The following is an 11644-nucleotide window of genomic DNA, read 5'->3' as shown; positions in this document are numbered from 1 at the left end:
GACCCCGGTACTGACCCCCGGTGCTGCCCCCGGTACTGCCCCCGGTACTGACCCCCGGTACTGACCCCCGGTACTGACCCCGGTGCTGACCCCGGTGCTGCCCTGCCGTGCCACCGCCCGGCTCTCACTGCTGCTGCCTGTCCCGCCCTGCCCCTGCACACACACGCACAAACACACACACGAACACGCGTGCACCTGGTCCCACACACACCGGGGCTTGAGGATGGTGAGGACGGACTTGCCAGGGCTCGACTGGGGTCCTTCCCAGGTCACAAGAGCTACAGGCAGGCGGCTGGGTGGGCAGAGACTCCCATCATAACCCAGGGAGGGGAGGGAACAGGACATCTAGGGACTATCAGTACCTGAGAACATGGGCAGCATCAGCCTCACCAGCACAGCTGGCTTCTCCGTCCTGTCAGTGGGGAAACTGAGGTACAAGGCAGCCTGACCCCGTGCACAGCTGCCAGCTTCCATATGGGCATTGGAGCCAGAGACACCCTGGTGTGGGGCATCACCCCAAAGCGGGGATACTCTGGTGAATGACACAGATGTGACACCCAAAGGATGGCTGGGAGACAGCAGGAGGGGCCCTAGGGGTGGTTCCTGGAGACCCGCAGGAACCTGCAGTTGCTCTGAAAAGCCACATCCGGGCCCCACATCCACTGGGTGACACAGATGGTGGCAGTGACACAGGGGTCTGTAGCAGCCAGGCATCCCCACATGGTGCGTCCCCACAGCAGAAGAGGCAGCTGGATGAAAGATGGGTGAAGGGCAGAGCAGTAAGGGAGCTGGAACTTCTCCTGGCTGACCCAAACCCGTGGGTGCGATGGTCAAGTAAAGCTCAGTCCTGAAGGGAGAGTCACCAAGTCAGCTGAGTGAAACAAAAGTAACAATCACTTAGCAGCTTTGATGAGAAGGCTTTAAACGTGCCGTGGCCATGAGGGAAGGCTACACAGGCTGCCTGAGGATCTGGCTCCTGGCTCTCTACTAAGAGGGTGTTTTGAGTAAACACAGACACATTGCCAGTTGAAATGTCAGAAGCCATCTGATCAGACACTCTAGCATCTTCCTTGGCATTTATGGCTAATCTGCTAATTAGTCAAGAAAAGCAGTCTCCCCCTTAGATGTAAGGGAGCAGCACCTGGGAACAGCACAAAGATAAAAGAGATTAACGGCTGCATCCCCAGAACCCCCATGTGCTGGCACAGTGGACAGGTCCAAGTGTTTCCCTGACTACCTCCAGGTAGTGGGGCAGGAAGCAGTGAAACCTCCAGAAGAGGAGGAGCAGGTGTGTAAGCCTGGCACAGTCTCTGCTCTTTTGGATGCAAAGCAGGTGTCTGTGCACCGCACAGGCAGGCGGAGTCTTGTCTGAAGGCATTGGGCTGCACGGGTAACACACTACGCCTCTCCTGCTCCTCCTCACTTAGGTAAAATCTCTTCTTTAAACACTTCTATCGTTACCCTTTAACTGACAGTGCAGAGTGCTGGATCCAGCTGGAGCTCACTACACAGGCAGGGACACGGGAAGAGTGTGCAGGACAGGGAGTGCTCAGGACACCGTGTGAGCAGGGGGTGGTCAGGCCAGAGTTCAGCCTGTCACAGCCCTTCTCCCCTGCCCAGAATTACTTACCAGAACTGCTCCAGGAGGGAAACTACGGCACAAGAAAAGATGATCTGTCCTTTGCCTCACTCAGTAGAGTTCACGATGAGTCTTTTTGAGGCTACAGCTCCAGCCAGTTTCAAAGAGGAAAAAAAATTAGCAAAAAGCTTCACAGATAAAACCCACAACCTTCATCTATTTTGGATGTGAAAGGAGGTCAGTATTTGGATATTAACCTCCCCTTGGATCAGGGTCCATTTACAGTCACGAGAGGAACAAACGCAGAGCAGCAGAGCTGGAAGAGCAGAGCTTCAGCCAGCAGCTGCAGCCCCACCACCAGTGCTTACAGGGTGACCTCCAGTGGGATGAGGAAGACATGACAAATTTCCAAGTTACATGAAGTTACACCTTTATTTTAAACCCATCTTTTTGCATTATCAAGAAGAAAGAGGCAAGAACAGTATCCATTAGAGCTTCCCATTACCACCACCCCAGAACAGCCACAGAGCCATAGGATTTCAGGCTGGTTACAACACGAGTTGACTGGTGCCTGTTTGGATAGAGAACCACGACCGCCAGCTCCCTGAGCCAAGGGGAGCTACGTGCACATGACGCCAGACTGAGCTATATCCTGGCAGTCCTACATTCAACCCCCTCTGACAGGCTCAGCAGAAGGACTCTTCAGGCACAGAAATGGCTGGCCCAACCCTGTGCCCTGCTGTCTGTACATCATGAGCCCTGGCGATGCTGGCAGCTGCAGGGGAATTCCACACCACGTCCTGTCTCCACTTTGTACTGGTCAGAACAACCTGCACCCAGCAAACAGGCAGGTGTCTGTCCCACTGCCCAGGCTGCTGCACCCCCGGGCACCGGAAACCTGACTGGGGGAGCAGCTCCCTCAATGGGGGTCACTGACAGCACACCAACAGTTCTTGCTCAAGCAGAGGCAATTCCCGTCTTCCAAGAACCCCTAAGGAGTACAGCCTGGCAGCCTCTGGCAAGGGAACTTGTGAAAACACATTTTCAGACAGCTACGATCACACCCACTTTTAACAGTCCACTCCTCCTGCCCTCCCCTCACACCTCTGAGTCCCCGTGTTCAGCAGCAGCTGTGCAGCCACAGCCCCGGGCTGGTTTCCACAGCTCCCCCGAGCCGCACGTGGTGCCGCTGCCTCAGGGCCCCCCCGGTATTCCCCCGGTGGAGCGAGGGTGCTTCCCTGTGCTGCTGGCTCCCCGGCCTCCACCCTGCTTCCTCTTCATCTGTCCCTGCGATTCTGCTGTCAGTGTCTCAGTCCAGAAGGCATCAGAAGATCCTGGAGCCTGGTACCCTGGCTCCTGAGTATCCAGGGCATCTTTGCTGAGTAGGACACATATGGCAGGAATGTTTCTCTTCACTGTCAAGGCATCGAGGCCTGCCTCAGGCACAATGGGTTCCCAGATTTCTTCAATCTGTCTGAAGAGCACTTTGGTGATCTGGTGCAGCTCCTTGAGCCTTCGTTTCATGATTTCCACACAGGTGATGGTCTTGCTGACAGCCTTGCCTGAGCCAGTGAAAAGAATCTGCCTCACCGAGTCCTGCTCCATCTTGCTCATGGCATAGCCCATCAGATTCCTAATTTTGCTCCCGTCCTTCACCTTCATTTCAATAATATCAGCAGGCAGGTCAGTGAAAGGAAGAGGACAAGGTTTCTCCACGATTTTGGTCTTCTTATAGTTCTCCATTCTGCAGTGCTGGAAAGGCAAATGGACCCATGAACACCCAGCCCACTGTAATTGCTGCACAAAGAAATTCTCACCACAGTTAGCTACAACCTTTCCTCTGAAGGGCATTTTGAGCTATCAAGAGCTGGGAATCCTGAGATGGCATAACCAAAAGATTAGCCCAGTCCTCATAAGGACATACCTACAGCATGGACGTTACCACAGGGCAACATGAGCCTTGACAGGCAGGCTGTGAAAAAAATAGCATTGGTGTTGTGGGCCTAAACAGGATGACATAAAAAACACTGCTATATCTCAGGAGAAGACAGACCAAACAAGTGAGCTGGGATTATTGAGAACATAGCTCAGGGGATGCTGGCCACAGCTGCACAAGAACATGCACAGGATGAATTCAAGCAGAGTTTATGTGCAGCACCTCGTGTTACAGAAACAGGCTCACGGGGGTCTGGCCAGCCCAGCTGAGGATAAAACACTGCAGATCACAGGGGACACGGCAAGCCACGGGTTGCAGGAACAAAAAGTTTCCTCGAGGGAAAGACAGAAAGATCAGGTCTCACAGCTGCCGTCTCTGCCAAGGCAGGTGCCATCCTGACCTAAGTCTGCTTGACCTGTGCAGGGCACTCCACGTCGCCACCGCACAGGCCAAGGTGCTAAAGGTACCGCAGTACTTTGTTACCCGCAGGCTCTTGAGTCCCGGGCACCCAGACCCAGCATCCCACACCCCAGCTTCCGCAAGGACACGGCAGCGCGGAGCCCCCGCTCCGAACCCTGGGAGCTCACGAGGCCCTCATTCCCACACGGCCGCCGCCGCCATCAGTGCCTGGGGGCCCGGGAGGCCGGGCCGCGGCCCGGGGGCCCGTGGGGAGCTGAGACGCCGCGGTGAGATACGGGAATGCCGCGGTGGGACTCAGAGACGCCCCGGTGGGATGTGGGGCGTGCGGAACCCTCGCTCACCTGCGGCCGCCTCAGCCCGCCCTTCGACACAAGATGGCGGCCGCTGCCGGGCGCGCGCAAGCGCAAGGCGGGTGCGCGGGGCTCGGCACCGGGGCCACGCCCATCAATCACCCGAGTGGTGGGCGGGGCCATGGGCGGGGCGTGCCGCGGGCTCCGCCCACCTCCCGTCCCCAGTCCCGGCTCCCAGCGGCACATCCCGCTCTCCCTGCACCGGGAACAGCCGCTGTGTCCCTGTGCACGCGTGAGCCCCCACCCTTACCTGAGCTCCCCAGGCATCCGGAGGGAGCCGGGGGTTTTCTGCAGGCCTGCAGCTCCCACTGTGGTTTGACAACCAGTGAGGTTACTGATCAGGGAGAGTACAGGGACCGGCAAGCTCTTCTGGACTTCCTGTGGGGATTCTGCCCCATTCCTGCAGGACTTCCAGGTCACACCTTCACCAATCTGAAGGGTTTGAAACCCTTGCAAAAGCATGGCCTTGGAAACTCTTGGCTACAGCCAGACCAGACAAGGCACGGCTTGTGCCCCTGTAGGGAAAGAGCCAGCATGGGCTTTGGCTTGCAGCAGCCTCAGGAAAGCAGAGGCAAGATAAAGGCAAAAGCCGCTGCCTCCTCTCAGTACAGAGATAGGAGAATGGCAAGGCAGAAAAGCTCTGTGAGACCAGATTCCCCTGGGCACAGGCAACTCATACCAACAGGAAAAGTCAGGAAGACTGTGGGACTGGAAGGGATTTAGCTGCCCTTGGTCCAAGGCTGAAAGGAACCACTGGCCATCTTCTGGAGGCTGCCAAGAGATCACTGCGTGGAGAGAAACCCCCCAGTCTCTGCCAGGAGCAGTCCTCACACCCAGGGAGAGACAGACAACCCAGTTAGCATTCCAGGATTTTACTGTGGCCCGCAGTAAGAACAAAAAGGGGTTTTAAAATATGTTAAAACTGATGCATTTCAGGGAAGTGCAACTTTTGCAAACAGTGGCAGATTAAGGAGCAGTGTGGCCTCAACTTGGGGCTGGCACAGCTCTGTGCAGAGCCGGGTGCCCCAGGATCCCGCCGTGTCACTTCAGCATGCTCATGCCAAGCGGGAAGAAGGCGGGACCAGCATGACGCAAGCTGTGCCACAGGGACCCTGGGCTTGCCATGCTCCCAGCTCTGCCATCACTCTGCCACAGGTTTCGCTTGCTTGGCCGCTTCCAGACGTGTCAGGATTTCATTCCACTGCACAAACTGCTTGGAGAGAAGCAGGGTCTGGACATGACACTTAAGGAAAGTAACGTGGAAACTGCGAGGAAGAAACCAAGGTCAGAGCATCCTGACAGCACTATTACAATCCTGATTTCTTGGGAGAGGCCCAGGGCACCAGGCTGTTGAAAGCCTACATGGATTCAATCTGTCCAGTGGCTGAGCCACTGCACAGCACCAGACACCCACAGGAGTCCAGGAGGCACTTCTGAACACCGCATACCACTGCAGTGCGAGGGCTTTCTACACAGCTTCCCTACCCACTGTGGTTTCAGGATGTGCCTTGGCACTGGGATCCTATGCAGACAGGACAGGGACACAGCTGTCACCACATCAGAAAGGCTCTTAAACCCAGGGCTGGAGACCCAACAGGATCAGCCCAGGGGGAAGGGGTCAGTTCAGCTGTTCCAGGCCCAAGGCTCAAAGGATACCATTTTGTTGTAGTCCTCAAGGAGTGTCTTGACACTGTCAGTGAGATCGTGACGTTTCTCCTGCAAAGAGAGGAGACGCAGTGCATGAGCAACACATAAGCTGGAGGACATCTACCCTTCCCAATCCTTGACAGTATGGCAGGAAGCTCATCCAAGGCCAGCACTGAGATCAGCGCCCAGGCCCTGGCTGTGGCTGCTCACTGCAGCTGGACAGGTTTCCACAATCAAGAGAGAGGTCACAAACACTGGTGCTAAGAAGCACCAAAGCTCCTAGGATTGCACTGCTGCCTGCCTCTCCTCAGTATCCAGGCTTTGCTTGTCCCAGAGCAGAAACTCATGGCAAAATGCTGGAAGAGATCATTAGGAACTGCCCAGGCTACTCACTGCCAGCTCCAGGAGCACTCAAACAGGGAGGGAAAGGGTGAACTGACAGGGTGACAGTGTCAACAATGTTCCAGAAACTAGGACACTGGAGGGGTGCAGTGCTTCACCTCAGTGTCTCAGTGAAAGGGGGAATTCAAGATGGTTAAACACACCACTGCTTACTACATGTCACTGAAAGCTCTGTTTTGATCAAGGTTATGGTAGGCAGATTTCCAACTTGGATTCAACTGACAGAAATCCTGGCTCCATTTCCCCCTTGGAGTACTTAAACTTCTTTAAGACTGTAGTATGCATATTCTTGACCACAAAACAACTGTCATAAATGAGCAATTCCTGCAGTTGCAAATACAGGGGTGTCAGTACAGCCACTTGCAAAAGGTTCCTACGCCCTTCTAGTCAATACTGATAGAATATTCACGGTACCTGCTGCTGTATGTGGATCTGTGAGAGCCGCTGCAGTTTGGCTGCATGGTCAGGAACCGCTGGAAGCACAGAGCAGAAATCAGTTTGGGTTGTTTTACAGCACATGGGAATAGTTTCCAAAATAAAGCCCATTCCTCCTCCGTGAGCACAGCATGGCAAAACTCCACTCACTGAGTGCAAGTGCTCCACACTACAGATAAACCTCATATAGGATTAAAAAACTACTTAACTATCCTACACACAGCAGGAGCTCAGGGATGCCCACAGCAAGGGCTACTCAAGAACTACATCAGAGGAAACCACTTGGGTAGCAGTCGAAAAGGCATCTGTCTGTGCCAGGAACAGGGATGTTCTGAATGTAGAAGAGCCCACAGAAAGGAATGACCTGCCAGTCTCCACCCTCTCTGCCACGCTGCTGTCTCCAGCCTGCTTCACAAGCTACTCTATCACCTCCTTGACCTTGCAAGGGAGGCTAGAGCAGCATGAGGCAGGAGCAGACCAAGTTTATACCCAGTTTACTCTTACATCACTAAGCTGTCCTCTTCTCTAGTCTCAGGCTCAAGAGAAAAGAAAGAAAACAGGACAGGCTGCAGCTTAGCAGGTGGCATTTGCAGCTCCAGCTTGCAGAAAAATGTGCATACCTTGGATACTGGTGCTGTCCAAGATGGGCTGGAGATTCTTCACCTGCTCCAGAAGGGCTGCACGGGCAGGAATAGCCTGTTCCTCTGTTGGGGGGGGACAAGAAACAACATCAGTAAACACAAAACAGTGCTTTGGCTTTTCACAAACAGTAGTAATTTTCTAGCTGATCTGTCTTTACAGAAAGGGGCTTGTTTGTGATTTTATTCACACTTTGTGCTGCACGTCCCTGGGTCTTGATTCAGAGCAATTTCACGCAGGAGAATTCCCACTGACTTGTGGGGCTAGGACAAGGAGTACTGGGTACAAATTGAAAGAGGGGACATTAAGGCTTGATATTAGGAAGAAATTCTTTACTGTGAGGGTGGTGATACACTGGCACAGGTTGCCCAGGAGCTTGTGGATGCTCCATACGTGGCAGCGTTCAAGGCCAGGTTGGATGGGGCTCTGAACAACCTGGTCAGGTTGGGGAGGTGCCCCTGTCCATGGCAGGGTGGGTTGGGACTGGATGGTCCTTAAAAGTCCCTTCCACCCCTTAACATTCCATGACTCTATGAAATTCCATTCACAGACTATACCATCACAGTTGATCAAACTCCTTGGGTCAAAAGAGGACAAGGCTAGAGGGTGCTGAAATACACCCAAATGTTTTCTACTTTTGTCACAGCCCAGATAATTCAGGAAGTGGAGTGAGGAAACCATTCTAGCTCCAGCTTTTCTTACCAGCCTTCGATTAATTCGGGACTAAAGTGAATGCTCAATATGGGAGAGATCAGAGCTGATAAAACTGCAGTGTGGCTGTGCACAAGGGAGCACTGAGGGTGACAGACATCCTTGTAGAAACCATCTCTCTGATACCTCCGCAGAGCGTGCCGTGCCCTGTCTTTACAGCTGAAAAAATCCATCTCAATCCATCTTAGGCAAAGGACGCTTTTTTGCAGTGCAACAAAAGCCTCCTGTTTCTCCTTGTTTCATGCCATACCTGCCAAGATGAACTGCAGCTTCATAGCGTCTGGAACAGCCATCCTATCAATGTACTGGGGGTCAAGGTATTTTATTACATCTTCAACTGGCGGGATAAACAGGTTTGGAGACAAAAAGTAGGGGAGATGTTATGGCATTCACAAGTGCAGCTTCCCCCGCATTCCATGTATCAGATTACTTTGCAAATGCTCCTCACTTAGCTGCCGTATTTCCTCCCTGCCCAGATTCAGTAATTTCTATGTGATTTTGGAGCACTGTGGCCAAGAACTGACAAATGGCTCGAGCCAGGAAACCACTGCGTTAGGGACAACTGCTAATACTGCTTTTTGTCTGGATAACAATACCAAAGGTGAGTGAAATCTGCTTCCTCCCACCCTCAGGACAAAACCAGTAAACAGCCCCCCATCCTGGTCCTTAAAATCATCCATAAATACATGGTTTATGCTTTCATACTGAGCAGCCACTGCAGACTTGGACCACAACGACCCTTCCTGTGACAACACACAGCAAAACCTGGCCAAGAGGCAGCTTTGCAGGACAAAGCACCCCCCGGATAGGAGGCAACTCCCCACATCTGTCCACTGAGTGTGAACCTTATTGGTCCCACCACACACAGAGGGCAGAGCTACTTCAGCATGCCCAAGAAGTCCAAGTGTGCAGGAATTCATTTCAGGAGCTCATGTTCCGAGAACCTTCGGGGGCTGCACTTCGGGCAGAGCAAATCCTGGCACTGACACGGGCAGATGGACATTTAGTAACTAACAGGCTGCAGCGGTCCGTTTCCCACCTCCGACCGCTGAGCTGAAGGATTGCGAGCACAAAACCCTCCTTCAGTTACTTACTTCTGCGCCAAACACCCCAAATAAGGGCCCAAAATCAGGAGGTGTGGGGAAGGGAAAGGTGCTTTTGTTTAGAGCAGCGAAACGCCACGGTTTGGAGCTCCCCTCTCCTGCCCTCCGCGATTCTTTCCCTTCCACGAGACCCGCTCACTTTTCTTAAACAGGATTTTGATCCTCTCCCTCTTGCCAGCGATATTGTTCAGCGCCACCTGCACCTTCACCAGCTCGTCCGCCACCTGCAGAAGCACAGAGGGAGGGGACGGGGCTGTCAGGCCCCGCCGGGCCGCGGCATCCCAGGCCCCGCCGGGCCGCGCCAAACGGCCCCCGACCGCTCCCCGCAGCTCCCCCCGGGCACCTTTCGCGGCCCGCATCCCCCGCCGCCGAGGCCGACGCGCTGCTCCAGCTCCTCCAGCCGCCACTGCAGCCGCCGCAGCTCCGCAGCGCCCGCCGCCATCTTCGTGCCGGGCGGAAGCGGCCGCGCCTCACTTCCGGCGCTCCCCGGCGGTTGCCATGGCGGCGCGTTGCTAAGGGCCGCGGTTGCCATGGAGACGGGAGGGGAGGCCTCGCATGGCGGAGCAGAGCCCCTCTCAGAGGATGCGGGGCGGTCGATGGCGATTTGCACTGCAGAGGGAGGCGTCCAGCCCTCCCGCTGCTCGGGAGGGCGGTCGATGGCGGCTTCATTCCGGCGTGGTCCTCCAGGAAAGAGGCGCTCGGATGTATTAAAAGGAATTGATAAAGCGATCGGTGTGGATGCAGGCCCTTTGAAATACGGGAGGCTGCCGCGGGCTTTCCCCCAGGCTTCTATCTGCCCTCGTTCACCTTTCTGTTATCGACTGCCACAGGTGACACTAGCAAAGAAGAGAAGCACTAATGAATGGTGCAGCCAACCCCGGTGCCACCGCTGCCTTCAGCCGGCATTCACAATTACACGGATCTCTGACAGGGATGAAATTAATTCATAGTAGCAGCATCTGCCACAGAATAAAGTCCAGAGGGCTTCCCAACTGCAGGACAAGAAGTATCCTGGGGTGCATCAGGAAGAGTGTGGCCAGCAGGTGAAAGGGAGGTGATCCTGCCCCTCTGCTCTGGTGAGGCCACATCCAGAGTGCTGTGTCAGTTCTGGGCTCCTCAGGACAAAAAAGACAAGGAGCTACTGGAGAGGGTCCAGCAGAGACCACAAAGATGATTTGGGGTCTGGAGCATCTCTTTGCTGAGGAGAAACTGCGGGAGCTGAGCCTGTTGAGTTGGGATAAAATACTGAGAGGTGATCTCATTAACGCATTTTAATATCTCAAAGACAGGTGTCAGAGACAATGGTGCCAGACTCTTTTTCGTGGTTCCCTGTTACAGGATGAGAAACAATGGCCATAAGATAAAACAGAAGGAAGAACTTCCTTATTTTGAGGGTGGCAGAGTGCTGGAACAGCTGCCCAAGGAGATCTTGGAGTCTCCCTCTCTGGAGACATCCAAACACCACCTGGACATGTTCCTGTGTCACTGCTCCAGGTGACCCTGCCTTGGCAGGGGGGTTGGACTGGGTGATCTCCAGGGGTCCCTTTCAGCCCTGACAATTCTGTGATTCTGTGAATTTTCAAAACACCTTTTGATGTCATTCTCTGTTTCCAAGGGCTCAGCCTGCAACCGTCCCATCATGTCCACATGACTTCAGCAGTGCCAGGATGAGCATGGGGCTGGGTGTTACACTGCCATACCCCAGGCACCAGGGGACAACAAGCCAAGGTTCTAAGCCACTCTTTTAGATAAAAACCATCTGCTAATAGCAGGTACTTTGCTAACATGGCTGGAAATGTGGGACAGCTGGCTTTGGAGAACCCTCCCATTGTCCTTTGCTGAAACCTAAACCCACCGTGCCCTGAAAAATCTTTGTCCTTATAGAAGCATTCCTACTGGGAGTTATACAGGCCTACAAGATGCAGAAGGGAGCTGTGGGGTGGCCCAGTGCCTCAGTGGCCCCTACGCCCCCCCAAAGCACCTGCAGAAGCTGTGCAGAGCACTTGGGCAGCAGGGGAAAGCTGAAGCTTCGTGTGTGCTGCCTTTTCTTCCCAAGGATCGATAACTGGGACCTTCAGAGGGGAAGAGCTGAGCTTTGTTCCACAAAGGCGACAAATAGAAATGGCTTCATTAGCAGAAGCGCCCGGGGGCTGCAGAAGGGGCCGGGGGCTGCAGGGGGGGCAGGGGCTGTGCACACAGCGATGGTCTGTGCTTAGAGAGTACCAGCTCCACCGTGGTCTGCACCCAGCATGATGGGCAATGCCCCAAATACACAAATGCCTGTACTAGAGGGTCCCACACCACCCAGTACCCTGAGATGAGAAACTCAGGCAGTCCTGGGACTCAAGCCCCTGGGGGCTTTGGGACTGTCCCATCCACCCTTTAGAGTCCCATCCAGTTTGCAAGCCCTGGAAAGGAGCTC

General features: G+C 54.4%; 2 protein-coding genes across 5 annotated transcripts; both read right to left on the bottom strand.

The window, feature by feature from the left end:
* Window positions 1-1992: 1992 nt before the first annotated feature.
* RPP25L (ribonuclease P/MRP subunit p25 like) lies at window positions 1993-5056 on the bottom strand. 4 transcript variants are annotated; one of them, XM_042028704.1, is made up of 2 exons: window positions 4536-5056; window positions 1993-3331 (listed from the first exon to the last, which is right to left on the bottom strand). In XM_042028704.1, the coding sequence occupies exon 2, from the start codon at window positions 3320-3322 to the stop codon at window positions 2774-2776; it is 549 nt and encodes a 182-aa protein (XP_041884638.1). In that variant the 5' UTR covers window positions 3323-3331; window positions 4536-5056; the 3' UTR covers window positions 1993-2773. The 4 variants fall into 4 exon arrangements, with proteins under 4 accessions (XP_041884638.1, XP_041884637.1, XP_041884640.1 ...); XM_042028703.1 differs by lacking the exon at window positions 4536-5056 and adding an exon at window positions 4277-4379; XM_042028706.1 differs by lacking the exon at window positions 4536-5056 and adding an exon at window positions 3999-4247.
* An 85-nt stretch (window positions 5057-5141) lies between these two features.
* On the bottom strand, window positions 5142-9769 carry DCTN3 (dynactin subunit 3). The gene is made up of 7 exons (XM_042028707.1): window positions 9566-9769; window positions 9362-9446; window positions 8370-8456; window positions 7390-7473; window positions 6749-6807; window positions 5942-6001; window positions 5142-5516 (listed from the first exon to the last, which is right to left on the bottom strand). The coding sequence occupies exons 1-7, from the start codon at window positions 9752-9754 to the stop codon at window positions 5427-5429; spliced, it is 654 nt and encodes a 217-aa protein (XP_041884641.1). The 5' UTR covers window positions 9755-9769; the 3' UTR covers window positions 5142-5426.
* Window positions 9770-11644: the final 1875 nt, after the last annotated feature.

Source organism: Corvus kubaryi, unplaced genomic scaffold, assembly GCF_017639235.1.
Source record: "Corvus kubaryi isolate FWS band 111438036 unplaced genomic scaffold, C.kubaryi_AGA036_p1.0 37308, whole genome shotgun sequence".
Lineage (NCBI taxonomy): Eukaryota > Metazoa > Chordata > Aves > Passeriformes > Corvidae > Corvus > Corvus kubaryi.
This window is presented reverse-complemented; position numbering and strand designations above follow the sequence as displayed.

Excerpts from the sequence above, each read along its gene's own strand:
- RPP25L (XM_042028704.1), bottom strand. The coding sequence starts at position 3,322 with ATGGAGAACTATAAGAAGACCAAAATCGTGGAGAAACCTTGTCCTCTT.
- DCTN3 (XM_042028707.1), bottom strand. The coding sequence starts at position 9,754 with ATGGCAACCGCGGCCCTTAGCAACGCGCCGCCATGGCAACCGCCGGGG. Across the intron at positions 7,474-8,369 it reads GCTGCAGTTCATCTTGGCAG|AGGAACAGGCTATTCCTGCC; the intron begins GTATGGCATGAA and ends CCCCCCCAACAG. Across the intron at positions 5,517-5,941 it reads TTGAGGACTACAACAAAATG|ACCCTGCTTCTCTCCAAGCA; the intron begins GTATCCTTTGAG and ends TGTCATGTCCAG.